The sequence below is a fragment of the Strix aluco genome, chromosome 8 (assembly GCF_031877795.1).
Source record: "Strix aluco isolate bStrAlu1 chromosome 8, bStrAlu1.hap1, whole genome shotgun sequence".
Lineage (NCBI taxonomy): Eukaryota > Metazoa > Chordata > Aves > Strigiformes > Strigidae > Strix > Strix aluco.
In genome coordinates, this window is record NC_133938.1 from 24,305,482 (window position 1) to 24,323,880 (window position 18,399).

The window sequence follows — 18,399 nt, forward strand, 5'->3', positions numbered from 1 at the left end:
TGGTATGGGAAGAGATTTTTCCTTTACTACTACAGAAAAGAGCATGTGAAACACCAGAACTTTGAATGCTGTTACTGAACATTAGGTGCATTTTATGGACCTTCTGACATGGGAAAACAACATAGATGAAGATTAGCATAGGAAAAAGCTATTTTCTATAATTGAGGCAAAATAAGTAGTTCTACCTTCTCCGTACCCAAATGCTCATTCTTGTCTGCTCTCCTCTTCCCACCTGTCGCACCACTCTAAGTTTCCATGACAGACTAGTGGATTCAATTCCCTGTACAGACTCAGAGGAGGATCTGCCAACAAGAAGGGGAAAGGCAAACGCATATTAATACATTCGTTAACATCTCTGTAAGACAGGTTATTTTCATTTTGTTGCTTTCTTGTTAAAAACTAGAAATTAAGTAACTGGTTTACTTCTCTTTTAACGTGAAGGGAAATCTGCACATGCTAGCAAAGCTTTGCCCAAGTTCAGAGTTGTATGCACTGTCCTTCCAATCACGGCTAAAATTGTTCATAAACTTGTAAAGGCAGCACTAGTTTTCTGGGGTTTTTTTTCAATTGCCTTCTCTTATGACCTACTAATGCTTCACCAGTATCCTCATTTGAGTATATGCTAGTGTCAGTGCATTTTATTTTGGTGATGCTCCCAGTGAACAGCCTGCATACAGGACTGCATTAAAATGTGTTTGTTTCGTGAATGAGGAAGAAACTGCAAAGGACTTCTGCATAAGAATTGTCATTTCAGAAGCCCCTTCCTATGTTTCTTCTACTCAGTTTAAATAGAAAGCCAAAAACATTCCAACAACTAACCTTTATGAACTACACATAACCCAGCTGTAACTGAATGATCAAAACCTCATTTATCAACATAATGACAACAAACATGGAATAGAGCCTAATCCCAAGGAAACCCAGGGAAGACAGGACTGAAACACATCACAAGTTTATTAGCTGCGAGATGTATTTGTTTGAGAAATCTCTGCAGGGAGAGAGAATTAACTCCTCTGGCTCTCACAGTTAGGCAGTTGGGTTTTATTTATTAAAATAAGTGAGGGGATATTTTTAGAATTTATTTATACTATTTCCTTACTTTGTTATTAATTTAAAACACTGATCAGAAACATTCTGTTCAGCTATTCTGACCATAATCAATCCCTACTAACTTGCTCAAAAGCTATCAAGTTAGTTCCCTTACACTCAGAATAATGCACTGTTTTTCTGCTGCTTGGGGGTTTTTTGGTTTTTTTAGTAAATCTACTTTAACTGGATTTTACAGTTGTGAACAACCTAAGGTTGATCTGTTCTGAGATATGTGTGCCATCTCCTGGTCAGTGATATTGCCACATGCAGCCTAAAACTTCATAAACTTCCTTTCAGCATCCTGCCTTGAGACATCAGAACTGATCTTAGTTTCTAACTGCAGGTTTAAGCAGGACACAATAAATACCACGTTTATAATCAAAAGACCAACCTGATAATGAAGAGCTATGCACAGTGAATCCTGTGAAAGGGTTTAACCGCTCCTGAAAAGACTCTTACTTCAGTACTTTAAAGAAAATCTTAATTAAGTCAGTGGAAACCTGGAAAGCTGACACACAAAATAGCATAGCTTGTTTTAGTAAAACTAGCAGTCTCAATTAAAATATATATATTCTAAATAGCACTTCTGTATACGATATGTAATAGCTGCTTCAGTGCATGTAACACTGTGAACACCTAGGGCCAAACATCTGTAGTTTTTCCAGGAAAGGCATAAACAAGAATGTAAGAATTGGTATTTGCTCTAGCTATCATTAAAAACTAAACCCTGCAACAAAGAGGGGGGAAAGGGTCCACAAACCCCTTAAAAAATGGATTACTGTTTAGGCCCCTTCACATCAATCCACCAAATATTCACATAAACCATTTTCCAAGTGTAGCTACAAAGCCTTAAGAGTATAATGTTTTGAAGAAAAGCAAACGTATTCCTATACAGTTTTATCTGTTCACAAGACATTCCTGTAATTAAATGTTACTGGAATACAAAATTCAAGGCAAGTATCATTCAAAATGTGACAGGTCCTCCTTCTCTTCCCTTTTCATCATTTTAAAGTGTTCATGCTCTAAAGTACACTAAATACATAATGTTTCAAGAAGAAACAACACAGGAAGAAGTTCCGTGGTCCAAAAATCTTATAACGATAGTAAACCATACAGTGAACTGCAAAGGTATTTCCTCATAAGAAACCAATGCTACTCTCAAACAGCTATGCTGCTTAGTGTCCAAATAATATTTACCAATTTAGAACTTTACATATTTTTTTAACATACTATGGCAAGTTCAGTTTATCTTCAGAAAGTTGTGAAACTTTCATGTTTCACAAACATGAAGTCAGTTCTGAAAATATTAGCTCAAAGATGCCAAATGACATTGTGAAACATACACAGAATGAGGGCTTTTAACCATCTCATTACTTGTAAGAAATACTCAGTTGAGGTATTAAAATTGTTGGTTAAAAAAATCTGTGTATACAAAGAAGCTTAGACAACTGCAGTGTGTTGCTTCATTAATCCTGTATGAACAAGCCAATCTTGTGCATCCTTAAAAATTTGTCTTCATCAGTCCATTGTCTAACACTCGATCACTATGCATTTACACATACAATTCAGCTCTATTTAAGAAAGAGTCATTTTGGCCAAGCCAGTAATCTCTACTATCTAGAACACCTCTGCTTTTCATTCTGTTAAGACTTTTTGGACAACAGCTGCACATGAACACACAGAACATTTTTTCAGGTACACTGGGGCCAGGTTAGAATTCACAATGACAGATTTTTTTTTTTCAAAACACAAAGATACCAGATTCAACTTCTGAAAAGTTACAGGATGCAAGTTATTTCCCAAGCAGCAGTTATCAAGAAGCTGGATAAAACAATAGGGCTAAATCTACTTTTTTTTCCCCCACCTTATGTCCAACATCATGACACTCTTCCCCAGTACTGAATTTACTGAGCTACAAATGTTTGTGGCATATTCCAATTTATCTGGAACAATATTTGGTTTTCACAAAGGCTGAATATGTGCTCTTCTTGAAAAAAGGCATCTATAAATTTTACTCTATTAAGAAAAAACTTGCCTTAAACCTATGGCTGACATATTATTCAGCATAACATAGTTCTGTGTTATCATCAGCTATCCTTGGAGCTAAAAAAAGATTACCAAACAGAATCTAGTCATGATAGCTATAATATGGTAATAGAAAACAAACAAAACCACTTAAAATTTCTCTTCACAGGAATGAATTCTTTCCTTTTAGCCCCTGATGCTCTACTTCAAAACCTTAGGAGTTACTGTGATCTTTGTCAGAAGCACTCATCTTCACTAAATGGGAGAGGTGCTGATGGATAAATAGTGAAAGGTTTAGAAAAGATTTTGTAGTTCTAGTTAGCATACAGAACACACCATTTGACAGCTACTGAAAAAACACTTTTATTACTTTAACTGAACTTTGTATGAGAAATCTGTGACCTAATTCTCTTCGTGTTCATGTTCAGTATTGAACATCACGGCAGAACCATCACTGCTCAGTGTGACCTTGCCAGCAATAAGCTTGCATAATTTCTCAAAGGTACCACAAAGTTGAATCACTTTGGGAAAAGAAAAGATTGTTGTAAGAGGTATATAAACCACTCTTCCCTTGACAAAAGGTTCCATGCTTTTTTCAACCACCAGTTTTCCAAGATCTTCTGAAAAACAGTTCATTAAAGGTTGGAATTTGGATTTTCTCTCAGTAGTATCATCATTATACTCCTCATGTTCTGACATTAAACGGTCCAGCAGACGTCGCTTAATGATTTGTGCTGTGAAAATAACTTCACTGACCACTGCATTCTGCAGGTACTTCTCATCTTTAAGACTTGGATACACTGCTCTGAAGACCTTTACAACATAGAAGAACACAAAATGTTTATCATTATCATAGGCTCAGATTTTAACATTTGCTTGTCAAAAAGGGCTTCTAAAACGTGAACACAATTTCTGATTCAATCCTGTTTTGCTTATTAAACATTTTCAGATAACAGAAAAACTAGACAATATGACTTGATTTTATGTATTACAGCTACAATGGCAATTAGGTAAATTAAGGGAACTTCAAAAAAATCAGGCTTATATCTGCAAGCTATATTTGTAGATCAGGCAAGGTGAAGCCCTGCAATTCCTTAAGTCTTTTTCATCATTCTCTCACTTCCCACAGTACTCATCATCAGGCTCTGGTGACAGTTTCACAGCTACAGAGATTCTAAACTACTTTTGAACTGTCCTCTGGAAACTGGGACTGCAGCTATCTCTTTCATTGTGCTTTCAGAGTAAGCATTAAATGTGCTCTCACAGATGCAGAGAATGCTAAGAAATAATTTGGGACATCAAAATCTGTGAACCTGTAGTGTGCTCTACACTGAGCTATACTCCAAGACAATTAAGGAAACCAGGCAATCTCATTCCCACTTAGTTTCCTAGGAAGTGCTTTATACCAACACACTATCACTGAAGTTCCAGTCTATACCCATTACTTCTTACTTTCTGATTACATCTTGAAATGCTGACTTATTGCCATAAATTAATTACATAATAAAATAAAAATTTGATAGTCCAGGTTTGATAAGAAACACATGAGATACAACACTCTTGTTTAAACACAAAGGATACTGATCTCAAAACTCCCTCCATAATGACCCTGAAACAGAAGATAATGAAAGCAGTTTCTAGTACACATCAGTCACCAAGGCATATTTTCAAATTTGCTGAGCATTAAAGAGCACTTCATGATTCCATTAAGGGCAGTAGATGACAGGTGAAATTTCAAATGTATAATGTCTTTATAGCTTGGAAACTATAGAAGACAGGTCACAAGTCACTTGAACATATATATGCATCTTTAAATGAGGAAGTGAAAGAATATGTTCACTGAAACAAATAATTTAAGGCCTCATAAGATTAAAAACCCCCAATATATTTCTTTTTGCATTATTACTTCATGTTATCTTTGAAAAACATGTCCTTGGATTTATAACCACATGGCACAGACATTAGGCTCTGTCAGTGTGACACACTGCAACAGAGCAGAGTACTTTAGATAACCTCAGATATTTTTGTAAAGTGAAAGCCATTTAGTGCTAAAAACCAAAAGGTCTGATGTGCACCGCTGGGGAACGGGGTACCTAGCAAGATCTCATGTCTCTGAAAAAAACCAGAACTGGCTACCTGAAAACACTGAGATTAGGGTGTAACATCAAATGCTACTGAGTAAGGCAAACCACACAAAACAGGTCCTGTCAACCCAATTTCTGGGAAATGCCTTCCTTCTGATAATATATCTGACAAGACTGTGCAGTTCTTCAAAACATACACTGTTAGAAATCCTTTTTATGCTTTTTATTTTTTATGTAACTGAAAAATGTGTGTCAGTGCCACCAACCACATGATGAAAAAGCAAATTATTAGAGGAACAATTATAAAAATAGTGTCACAGTATATATGGCACAAAGGAGATTTTTCATTCTAAGGATAACAGTATGTTAAAATGATTATCCATATTGCTATTTAGCAAATAACCTAAAAGTTAAAGGCCTTTATACAATTAGAAACACAGATCACAGACTTAGATTCTTGATGTGTGTTTATCAGAGCTACGACTGGCTAGCAATTGTAGACCATAGTAAGAATACCCTCACAGGCAGGTCACAGAAAATTTTACTCTTTATTCAGCCTCCAAAAAGAATAAAACAATACTTACCATTTTGTAAACTCCTTCAGTGGGTGTCTCAGACTGAGCAGATTCACTGGTTTGAGTATATTTTCTAACAAACACACCTATTTGGGTACAAAACCCAACATTCTCCATTCCTGTCGGTGGGTGCCCTACGCCAGTAAATTCCACGGAGTAACCATAGTGTCTAGCAATCTCTAGAGCCCTAAGAAAGACAAATTATTCTGATCATACTAAATATTAATCTTTTAATGTGATAGATGCATTCTCTAACAGAAGCAAGACCCTGAGCGTGTGAATGCTTGAGCATAATTTCTCTAATAATACTCACACGCCTGAAGATAAGCAGTGCAAAACTTGCTCAATCAGAGCTGTTATCATATGCCTACTACAGTCCAAATCATTTAGTATTGGGTAATTTAGGCAACCAAACATTACTGTTATTTCTAAAATATCTGCATAGGCCATACATGTTCAGTTGCTTACTCACTGTCTCTACTGCATTGAAAGTGAGCTAAAAACTACCAACTTCAGAGAACAAAGTTAGACAGACCCCAAAATAAAACAGACCCCAAAACTGCAAAAGACCAGTTAACAGAATAAAAAAAGGTGAGGTTTTTGTAAATGTATAGTCTACCTAATCAAGGTTATAACAATGTACGTGACATCTAAATGAAAACCAATCTTGTAGTACTGTACATCAGCCAGTGTGAAAAGTGATGGGGCAGGGAACAAAAAAGGCACTACCTACCTGCATCATTCTCTATGAAAAAGTAGTAAACTAAATTAGTATCTCAATTTTAGATATTATTGCCATACTTCTATTTCATAACACAAAGACTTTCTCACGTTTGCAGCTCAAAAAATACCACTCCTTCAGTGATTCCAATATTTTTAATTCACATATATCCAAAACCAGAATCTAAATTTAAGAGGTGGGCCTGTGAAAACCTCATGAAGTTCAACAAGGCCAAGTGCAAGGTCCTACACATGGGCTGGGGCAATCCCAAGCAAATACAGGTTGGGCGATGAGTGGATTGAGAGCAGCTCAGTGGAGAAGGACTTGGGGGTACTAGTGGATGGAAAACTGACTATGAGCCAGCAATGTGCGCTCACAGATCAAAAAGCCAACCGTGTCCTGGGCTGCATCAAGAGAAGTGCGGCCAGCAGGTCGAGGGAGAGGATTCTCCCCCTCTACTACACTCTCATGAGACCCCACCTGGAGTCTTATGTCCTGGGGGCTCTGGGGCCCGCAACCTAAGAAGGACACAGACCTGCTTGAGCAGGTCCAGAGGAGGCCACAAAGATGATCAGGGGGCTGGAGCACCTCCCCCACGAGGACCAGCTGAGAGAGTTGGGGTTGTTCAGCCTGGAGAAGAGAAGGCTCTGGGGAGACCTTATAGTGGCCTTCTAGTACCTAAAGGGGGCTACAGGAGAGATGGGGAGGGACTCTATCAGGGAGTGTAGGGATAGGATGAGGGGTACAGTTTTAAACTGAAAGAGGGTAGACTTAGATTAGAGCTAAGGAAGAAATTCTTTACTGTGAGGGTGGTGAGGCACTGGAACAGGTTGCCCAGAGAAGCTGTGGCTGCCCCCTCCCTGGCAGTGTTCAAGGCCAGGTTGGACGGGGCTTTGAGCAACCTGGTCTAGTGGAAGGTGTCCCTGCCCATGGCAGGGGGATTGGAACTAGATGAGCTTTAAGGTCCTTCCAACCCAAACCATTCTGATGCTATGATGATATAAATGGTCTCTAAGGTATTCACCCTTCAGCTAATAATGCAGGCAGGTTTTAGTATCATTATTTAGGGAAAAAATATATGCCTCAAGCTTTGCAAAACTATATACTCAAAAAAATCACTGCATACTTTAAAGTCTATGGCAGAAACAACCTAATTTAAGGGGCAAATTTTCCAAGATACAATTTCTGACCAATAGTTGGATATTGAGGTATAGCATCCTTTACTGTACCATATATTTTCTTACATTATTTACTGATGGTTGAATATTACCACAGGATATATATCCCACTCCCTGTTTTGTTTTTATTACATCTACTGATTAAATTAGAGTAAGATACATGTCATGCAACTCTCTCATGTAGACATGTTTTGTACAAAATCTTTCATTGTGCCATGACCCACTAAACTATCCTTAACTTTATTTAACATGCTCTGCTACTGTGATTATTTAAGAAATCTGCTTGCATACACCTACAGAAAGGTCTGGACTAATTGAGTGCTTTAATCACACACCATACATAGTGAACACATTTCTTAGAGTTTTCATGAAGCATTTCTATAGCAGGGTATTATTATGCGAAAAAGTTAATCAAAACCTTACACTTCAAATACATTAATTGTAATAAAGGTATATAAAAAGGAAAGTAAAAGTTTTAAGTATTTTTTGCAGAGCAGTTCAAGTAAAAGCAAGCCAACATCCATAATAAAATGCAAAACCCACAGAGCATGCTTAACTACTTATAACACCAATGTTTCACCAAATCCTTAGGTGTGAAACTCCACTGACATCAAACCACAAACACAAGCCATTCTGAAAATGTATAGCTGTTCCTTTCTCACACTACTGAACACCCAAAGCTGTCTGCATATGATGTTCAGTAAACTTACCAGCTTTGAAACTGCACACGGTTCCACTCAAACTTGTGGTCTGGATGCCTGAATAATGTCACTCCTGGAAGCAAAGGGTTAAATTCAGAATTTGGAGTACTGATCACAACTATGCTTGGAGCCATGAAACCAAACACCACTTCAGGAAACTTCTTTAGTTCTGATTCTTCCAGGTGCTCTATTCTGTAAAGGACAAGTTTATGTTGGTCTTTAAAAACACCCTACTATATTTTAAGCTTCTTAACCAGTCAAAAAAACCCCAAACCTGTTATCTGTACCTTGTAATTTTAAGCCCAGCTCTGCAATATTAGCACTGGCACTGTGGCTGAGTGGCAGCTTAGAGGTTTTTGGTCTGCGAAAAATTTCCTCTTGCAATTTGTACTTTTTCAGCAATATCCTTTTTCCACCATAAGCTAGCACGCCTTCAATTTCTTAGTATGGTTAATTTAAGCACAAGTTAGAATATGCCACATTCTGTTACTCTTCTGCTTGAAAGGTTTGATCAAGCCCATTTAGAGTATGGATGAAATTCCAAACCAAGCCCTAATGAACTTAGAACAACATAGTATGTTGGCCTAATACTCACAGTTCAATACACGTTACCAAGTCAAAACCAAGCATGCAAGGATCCTTATGGGCAACTGAACCATGATGCAATGTAACAGTCAGGGATCTTTCAGGTGGTTGCAAGTAATCAACAGGAAGAGGAGACAGCCTATGCCTACAAAAGTATTAAAACCACAATGTCATAAAAGGGCCTTAGGAGAAGATAAATTGTGCACATAACTGAACTAGCTAACAACCTACATAGCTTGTAAATCTCAAAAAGGTTAACTATTTTACAGGGATAAAAAAAATTTCCAGTACAAAACTTTTTATGATTATCCACGATAGGACAGAAAGAGCAGAGGAGTTAAACCAGAAGTCATCCTTCATGTTTACCAAGATTTCCACTATACTCTCAAGCCATTTGGAAAGCTGCTTGTAAATTCTGACAGTAGCTCAACTCTAGACACACAGTGTCTGGCTTAGACATGCTTTTTACAGAGTTCTTGGGGAAGTTATTAGGCAAGCATATTAACCTATTTTTTCCAAATAAAATACTGAGAGCTAAAACATATCTGCCAATTTCATTCTGAAATACTGCATCAGACAAAACACACAATAAACATTAAATATAATAAAAGGCTACTTTCCTTCACTCTTGAGAAAGAGCAAGTGATAGTGTCAGCATCTAGATCCTACATATTAATTGAAACCATATTAATCAGCTTTCAAGAGAGAGACTTCAGTGTTGCTCCCCAGTCTGACCCATGCTTCAAAGGTCACATAAACGTCACATTTTAGAGCCTTCTAAGCCAGACACAAAACACTGAGCTAACCTTCCCATTTCAAAAGGATTAACAAGAATGAAGTCCCCACTACAGTGACTAAGTTACAAGCACATTCCAAAAAGATCAGATTTGCATACTGCATAATGTCATGTATGAGCATAGACACTACTAATACAAGGTATTAGTACCTTTAGAAACAGTGTATTACTTAGATGTACATACTTTCAGGGCCATTCCATGACTTGGACCTTTGCTACATTAGGTGATATTATGGGCATCTACAAGCCCAGTAGTCCCCAGACACAGCTGCAATGTGAGTAATTAACAACAACGGAGGGCTCTTCATTTGCCAAGCTGGTATTTCTGCATTTATCATCATTTTTAAATTCTTTACAAGAAATGATGTAGCATGCCACTAGGTCAAGCCAAACACAAACCTTAAATTAACACAATGCAAGAGCTTACATTTTCTCTTTCATTACGCTTGCACAGATATCTAGCCCAGCTAACACTTCAATGCAACTACAGAATTTCAGCATCCAGAGAAGCGTGCAGTCAGCACATCCTAAATCAGCCACCTGTAAATCAGATATTAAACAATATGTAAATGCTGCATATTTCCAAGCAATTTCAGAGACTTTCATAAAACAAAAATTCCCTATTTATGTGAAGACAACTTCTTAATGATACAACATTTCACAATCATAACTAAAATTTACAGTTGCAAGCAGGATAGACATACATTTGAAAATTCTTTTAGAAAGGCATACGAAGATCCTACAAGATGTTTTAAATGGAATAACCCTTTGTTATTACAGCACTAAACAAGTACATGCAGAACATCCCACTGACTCTGGAGAATCTCTTCTACATGAAGGCATATTCCCTCAAATAACAGTATGGTAGGATTTTAAGCATTAAAGCTGTGGCAATTTTCACATTCACCACTGCTTTTCACTGGACTACTCTCCATCCAAAACACTGAGAATAGGCTCAGCGGCAGCCAGGTTAGCAGCAAAGGATCTGCATAAAACAAGTTTACAGGCTCAGTCTAACATTTAAGTGGGAAAGGCTGAGCATATTCAGACCACAAAGTCAAATATATAATCGATATCCTTTCCTGTAAGCTTGGCAAGTAGTTGAGAACACAAACCAAACCCCACTGTTCTTTCTCAGGCTAAGTCAAGGTTGAAGCACACCGCTGGGTTCTCAGTGTGAAAATCCTGAAGTGCTTCTATTCCACTTACCTCTACCCTGTGGGTAAACGAAGTTTAACACACACACCACCACCACCCATTTTACATACTAAATCAGAAAATTCAAACCTTTAAATACAGATGCAACACTCCTGAATACTCTCTATTTAAAAGCAGATTATAGTGCCATGACCTCATAGACAGGATTAGATTTTTATTAGCTACTAAAGTATGATTATGTGAGTGCACTGCAGGTGCCTTTCTCATAATTTTTTTGCATGCTCCTTAAGACATTAACATCCGTTTCAGAATTAAACACTGAAGACAGAGGTATTTCTCAACTTTTTGCATTTTGGGAGGAGATGCCGAGCAGGGAGGACATATTAGAAAAGAACAAACATTACACAACACTACTTAAATAATTTACCTTTTCAAAATGGGTATCGAAACAAGAGCCCTGGTATAATGGGGAGGGAGGAAGCAGGAAGGGGCGACAAGACCTTAAGAAAGTGGAGGAGAGCTAGCCTCACATAATCCCACACTCTTAATGTTGTCTCATCTGCAAACATCCATGGGAATAATGAAGTAAACCTGATACCATGTACAGAACTAACAGCTCTAGAAAGCAAAACCAAACTATGATGAAAGCAGCTTGAACCAAAATCCTCAGCATGAAATTAAAACCAGAATGCCACCCACTCTCCAAACCAGGCTAAGGCATTTTTCTTGTTTAGACTCTCCCCTCTTCCCATCAATTAACATTAATTATACGCACCCCTGAAAATCAAAACACGATCATCAAGTGTCTGCTAAAGCAATTCAGTTTAACAATAGCTCCTCCACTACTGTTGTTTCGTAATTAGGCCAGCAGGCTATCTTACACATTTCCTGTCTTCCTGAGATACCTAATGTTAACTTTTTTCAAATTTGTAACGTACAAAAACTAAAAAATACCAACCTTCTTAGGTCTGTATTTCTCCACTAAATCTTTAATGAACTGGTAGCGTTGTTTGTACAAAGGAGGTGTAAATTTAATAATTCCTGTAAACTGTTCTTCTTGAAAGTTCTTATCCATAATACTTTGGTAATGCTAAAGCAAAAACGTTAACTCTTATTCTCTGAAGTACTTGATACATATATTAAATTACAGTGTCTGCTGTTTTCAGTGGTGTTCAATTAACAATTAAGCAGGCATAGATCTGATCCCAGTTCTACTCATCGAATGACGAAAACATAGGAATTAGCAAAATTAAGCACTAGTTGCTCCCTCCCCACACAATGATGTAAATAACCTTTTAACAAACAATTATTAATCATATACAATCATTAAAAAAGCAAGTTTCATAGTTTGTCACTCTCCAGCACACCTACATAGTGTTTACACAACTGCAACATATTTAATCTTCCTTAGCTTTTCTGGCAAGAACAGAAAAAAATTTCTCGCTCAGGTGCCTGCTTTCTTGTCTCTATCATTTATCTTAAAATTCAGATTATTTCATATCTAGATTTGACTATGTACAGCTCAATACAATTTCTACAGTGTAACAATCAGCAAGAAGTATCTGAATAATTACTATGTTGTGCAAGAGAAAATGTTCTGCTAGGCCTTAGCTTTAGATTTACTGTGAGCTAAACCTTGCTATTAGTGCTGGATTTATAAGGAAGCAAACATAATTCAACATGGCACTAGTCACAACCATTAGTGCATTTCCAACTCTCCCACCCTCTATTAAAAACTAGATTTTAGTACATGTCAATATTTAACAGGGAATACCCCCCCAAACCTAAAAAAAAAGGCCCTCATGAATGATGACCTCCCTGGGAATCACCTAAGTGAAGGACTGTGGCCCTGTGGGCACGTGGCTTTCCAGAACCATCCTCCCAGCTGCAGGCCAGGGCTCCCTAGCAGGTCTAAGGGGCACCAGGCCCAGCACAACCAAAGCAGCTGGGCCGCACCTGCTGGCAAACTGACTGCCCCATAAGGTCTTTTATACACAAATACGTATTTTCTTATATATGTATGTACAAAACCAGGAAATAGTGTTCATGCCCATCATCTGCCTCCTCCAGCGCAATGCCAGCCTGTCGGACTCCCTCACCAGTACCGGCTAAGGAGCCAGCCCCAGACACCCACCTCCAGATGCCCACACGCTCCCGGCCCGCAGGCTGCGCCCCCGCCCTCCCCAGGCACCAGGCAGCCCGCCGCCGCCTCAGGCCACAGCGCCAGCCCCGACCCTACACAGCACCAAGTCCCTCCCCGGGGCCGCTCCTCGCCCTCCGCAAAGCCCGCGGGGGACACGGCGCAGCCCCGCGGCAGCCATTTCCTAGTGCCCCTGCTGGCCGCCCGCCCCAGCCACGCCCTGCCCTTTGCCCCGCGCTTCCCCCGCCATCTTCTCTCCCTCACACCAGTCTCCCGCTCCGCCCAACCGACCGCCTCCCCCGCCGCGGCGGGAAGAACGCGCGGCGCTGCCTCAGGCGGAAGCTGCGAGCGGCCGACACGGCCCGGCCTCGCCCTGCGTCCTTCCGCGGGCAGTAGCGCAGACCTCCGCCTGAGGAAAAGGGGCCGCCTTTCGCCCCCCTCTCCACCGGGCCCCTCTGCGTGTTCTCGGATTTCTGAGTCAAACCCGCCCCTTCGAGCCGAAAGCTTCGACGCCGCGGCAAATCGCCGCTGCAGCTGGTGGAACCCCCCCTACCCCGGGCTGCTACTGCCTGCGGGCCCACCACCGAACGCTTATTTATGTTTTTTAATATAGAGGCATGTCGTCTGCTCCTCTTTAGTTCAAAATGATAGATTAGCATCACATGAGCACCCCGAGGTCCACGTGTTGATTCTATTGCTGCCTGTGCCAGCCTGTGTGTGTGAAAACAAAAATGCTACTCCTCATGCTGCTTCTTTGAGGTACAGCTCTGCCAGGGTGAGTGAGGTAGAGACTACAAAAAAACAAAACCAATGTGTTTCGAGATTTCATTAAGTATTTTTCACATTGGGGCAAGATTTGTCTCTCGAAGAGCAGGCTGCTGTTTGGATGCACAGTGAAAGTAAAAAGGAAAACAGCTCCAAATTTCATGTTACTTTTTCTGTTCACAATATGTAAAGCGTTTTGCTAATCACAGGGTGGGGCTTCTATACAAAAACGGTAGTGTAGATTATATGCCTGGGACCTCAAAGAAGGAGGGATTTTGGTAGCAGTGAGGGTAGAGAAGATTTGTTAACTAAATTAGACCATAATTCCGTGTATTTTGTTTAATTTTCAGAAAATACTAGAAATTTGCATGTTGATATCCGTTTGTGATAGTTTAAGCTTGAATCTTGGCTAACATTTTAAGTTTTGTAGGATGTGGCCTAGACAGAGCATATATAGCTAACAGCAGGTTAGTTATGCTGTTTACTCAATAGCTAGGAAATTTATGCAAGTGGGCTTTTAAACTGGCAATCCAGACTTTTTCAGACATTTTAAGTTATTGGAGTGGTTCTGTTCTGTTTGAGCTTCTTTATTTTTCAGGTTTTGGAATACAATAGCAATTAGGTTTTCTTTATATTCATCCTAGTGTATGAGTAGTAGAAATAGGGAGTTGTCTGTAAAATTTTACAATATTTTTCCTTCTGTTACAACAGTGAAGTACCAACAATTTATGTAAGTAAGGCAGCTTGAGAGTTGCTATCTTAATCAGAGTTTGGATTGCAAGCAGGTTTTAAATAAGTGTTATAATATTGCCAATCATTACCTATGTAGGAAATTTATTTTGAAGTAGATACAACGTCTGGTCCATTTTTTTTGTAGGATTTTCCCCAACAAGTTTTAAAGACCTGCATAACCCAATTCGGCCATGCACAGAAACTATGCTTGTATAGGGAATAATTCCCATTAAATCCCTTTGATTAGTGTAGTAAATTGATTTGTACTTTTTAATTGGGTTTTTGTGTTTTAGGAAAAACACCCTGTAATTGAAATAAGGCTATGAATACCTTGTGCAAGAAAAAACAGATAGGTTGGAGGCTCTTTGTCTTATAACTCAGTTGCTCTTTCTTGGCTGTTGAGTCACTGTTTAACTTTGAACTGTTGTTCAATACCTATGTCTCAATTTGACAATTTATAAACTGTACATAATATTTTTTTACCTCGGATATTGTAAAATTTATTAGTAGAAGTCTTTTGCTTCCTGGCTTAAAATGCTATAGATTCTGGTATCCTGTAAAATTCTACTCCTGATTCAGTATGACACTCCTAAGAACAAAAAAAAGTATAGGGAAGAACAGTAGTTAAGTTATAGTATATGGTATATGTAAATTCATAACACATAGTGAATTCATGCAATTTCCTAATAGTTTGTGAGACCCCAAAATGTATGACTATGAAACCTTAAGAATTATCAGATATTTCGTTCTCAATTATCAAAAAATATAATCAAAGAAATATCTTTTTTGGTTATTCCCCTGAAAGGGAATGAAAGGGCTCAAACAAATGAATTTCTAACAAGTATTAAGACTAAACTGTGATGTGATTTATGAAAGCTTTGCTTGTGTTTTGCTTCATTTGTTTCTCAAGGACTCCTGACTCCTCAACTGTTTCCTTAGGTCCCTCTGTCTGTTTAGGCAAGATTGAAATGCTTGTTACGTAAATCACTGATAGCAGACTCAAGGCCTTCACTGGACACTTGGGCAACTCCTAGAATGAGATAAGGGGCGCTCGAACGAAGAGACACAGAGACCCTGTTATAGGGAAACTGATTTTGCTGACTTAGGAGGGAGACACCTGGACTTTACTGCACAGCGCAAGCTCTGGAGAGAGGGTCAATTAGCAAACACTGTGAAGAAGACTACTTACTTCCTCCCTCAACCACCGAAGACCCTCACCCTATTTTCACTACGCATGCTCAGATTATGCAAATGAATTCTGGGAACTCATTATCATAAGACACCCCTTTCTAGGAAATCTAATGAATATGTAGGATTTATGTGTATGTAAACTGATGTCCCTTGCTAAGTCTTGGGAGCCCTTATGGTGGAGAATCCCCAGGGCAACCCCAGCACTGCCAAGGAAAGAATACCTGCTTAACAGTTATATTGGATTCTGACTGTTAATTTGTTTTACCCCATTACATGAAATATTTTTTGTATTATTCTCTCATTGCAAAAAAAAAAAAAATCCTTTGATTTGTCTGTCTAAAGTTTTTGGGTTTTTTCCTTATGCAGTGGTACATCTACGTAATAGTCTCAAGGAACCATAGAATAATTTATGTTGGAAAGGACCTTTGGAGGTTATCTAGTGCACCTCCTGCTCAAAGGAGGTCCAAGCTCAGAAACTTCAGCTGAAATTTATTTTTCACATTATAATCTGTAATTTCAAACAATATTCAAGTTGTATTCTGTTCAATGTGCCCACAAATTAAGCAGGTTATTTTTAGAGAAGCCTGTTACTTTTATTCCACACAGAGAGCAAGAAATTATATGACTACACTGGAATAAAAGCATCTCACAGTAGGAAGTCATGAATCAAGAACTCCAAAGCTGCTGAAACTCATTTTATCTTTTAGTAATTGGGATGAGAAAGACAATGTATGCAATTTGTGTACTTTCCCTTTAAAGTTGTGGTGCATATAATTAAATGTGATAGTAAAAGAAATCTAATGCCAGAAGACACTAGTCCACACTGGTATTTGACCGGAAAAATACATGCAGCAATACTGCTTAATCTGTAATTCCTCTCAAAACAGATTCAGAGGATGTTTAGTGACTCAGCTTCAACTAACAGAGAAAATTGGGAAGTAATCTGTGTGAGTGAGAAGTGAGGCTAGGCTCTTACATACAGATGGCCATAGTCCTACTTTTTTATAATTATCTATAATTCCTTGCAGTTTGCAAGTGCAAATCACCTCCTTGTTGGTTTTTGTTTGCATTTGGTTTTTTTTTTTTTTTTTTTTTCCTTTGGCTCTATTCTATATAAAGACCAGCTGAGGTGCCTGGGGGAAGAAAATCTAATTTGGGGCGAATGGATTTATGGGTTGCAGCTATATCAAAGGCTTCTGCATCACCACCAAAGAGGGACTGCGTAAGAAGTACAAAAATGTTATCTTATACAGAGGGAAAACACTGAAGTTTGGCACATACAGACTAAATATTCCAACAGAAAACGATAAATGCATGAAACCACAATTTCGGTAATATAAGTTAGAACAGAATCCAGGCTGTCTTGAATTATACAAGACAAATTAAGCAAGTGCTCAAAGAGCCAAGGGTACCCTCAGCAACAACAAAAAACCCACTCTGCTTCAAAGAAAAGTTACTACTCTAGCTGTCTTCAGAACAAGATTGCTTCACTGCTATAAGGACATGTAGAAATAATTTTGTGATTAGTTCTTTAATTTCATATGAAATGATTAAATGGATATTTACTGCATCAAGGTGGTGGAGTCCTGTGATAAGTAATTAAGGTTTTGTAAATGTCTTTAGAAATTAGCCGAGATGGGAAGAGGAGGCCAAAAGGAGGCTGGTGAAGTTATTCTTAGAAAAGGGGAGTGAAGAGCCTAGATAGCACAACTGGCAGTTTAGAGAAACTGTTAACTGTTGGGCCCCGATAACAATGCCTTTCTGCTATAGTACCAGAGTAACGAAGATGAATTACTGTTTCTCAGGTTTTCAGTGTGTAATGATGAGTGAAGATATTCTAATGTTGCCTCCAGCAGTATTTACCTCCTTGTTTTTAAATTCTAAATCTAAATTAGTTTTAAGTAACACACATGTAGAGATGCTATTTCCATGGAGGCTTCCCTATCAACTTCTCCATGTATATTTCCTACCATGCTGAGCAATTATGAGCCCTTCTCCGTGTGTACAACAGTGTATTTTGTCCCACTATTCCCAGTTTGCAGTACTTTTGGTGGACTTTCAGGGTTTTTTTCCTGTAGTCATTTGATATTTAGAATCTCTTGGCAATTCTTCTAAATCACGTATTCAGTCTCCCTTCTGTACTTCAGGTTAAAGCTTGACGCTAAAGTACATAACTAGTTTTTTTTTGCTTTTGCAAAAAAAGCATGTAATTCAAAACCTGTTAGAAACCACTGAATAATGAGTTAAACATAATGGAAAAATTCAAGTTCAATTCATCGATCAGATATGTTTCAGCAAAACAGAAGGATTTTATTTTTTCCCTGTTTGCTGTTAGCATTTAAATGTAGACTGTTACTTCCTTAAATCACAGAATCATCTAGGTTGGAAAAGACCTTGAAGATCATCTAGTCCAACCGTTAACCTAGCACTGACAGATCCCAACTACACCATATCACTAAGCCCTATGTCAATGTGACTCTTAAACACCTCCAGGGATGGGGACTCCACCACTGCCCTGGGCAGCCCATTCCAACACCTAACAACCTGTTCTGTAAAGAAATACTTCCTAATATCCAGTCTAAACCTTCCCTGGTGCAACTTGAGGCCATTCCCTCTTGTCTTATCACTTGTTACTTGGTTAAAGAGGCTCATCCCCAGC

The 18,399-nt window shown here is 38.7% G+C and overlaps 1 protein-coding gene across 3 annotated transcripts; it reads right to left on the reverse strand.

Moving 5' to 3' along the window:
- Positions 1-3,452: 3,452 nt before the first annotated feature.
- On the reverse strand, positions 3,453-13,337 carry HENMT1 (HEN methyltransferase 1). 3 transcript variants are annotated; one of them, XM_074832707.1, is made up of 7 exons: positions 13,317-13,337; positions 11,871-12,002; positions 10,182-10,294; positions 8,969-9,103; positions 8,383-8,565; positions 5,783-5,960; positions 3,453-3,927 (listed from the first exon to the last, which is right to left on the reverse strand). In XM_074832707.1, the coding sequence occupies exons 2-7, from the start codon at positions 11,985-11,987 to the stop codon at positions 3,517-3,519; spliced, it is 1,137 nt and encodes a 378-aa protein (XP_074688808.1). In that variant the 5' UTR covers positions 11,988-12,002; positions 13,317-13,337; the 3' UTR covers positions 3,453-3,516. The 3 variants fall into 3 exon arrangements, with proteins under 3 accessions (XP_074688808.1, XP_074688807.1, XP_074688810.1); XM_074832706.1 differs by lacking the exon at positions 13,317-13,337 and adding an exon at positions 12,742-13,250; XM_074832709.1 differs by lacking the exons at positions 8,969-9,103; positions 13,317-13,337 and having other exon boundaries at positions 11,871-12,733.
- Between the last annotated feature and the right edge of the window lie 5,062 nt (positions 13,338-18,399).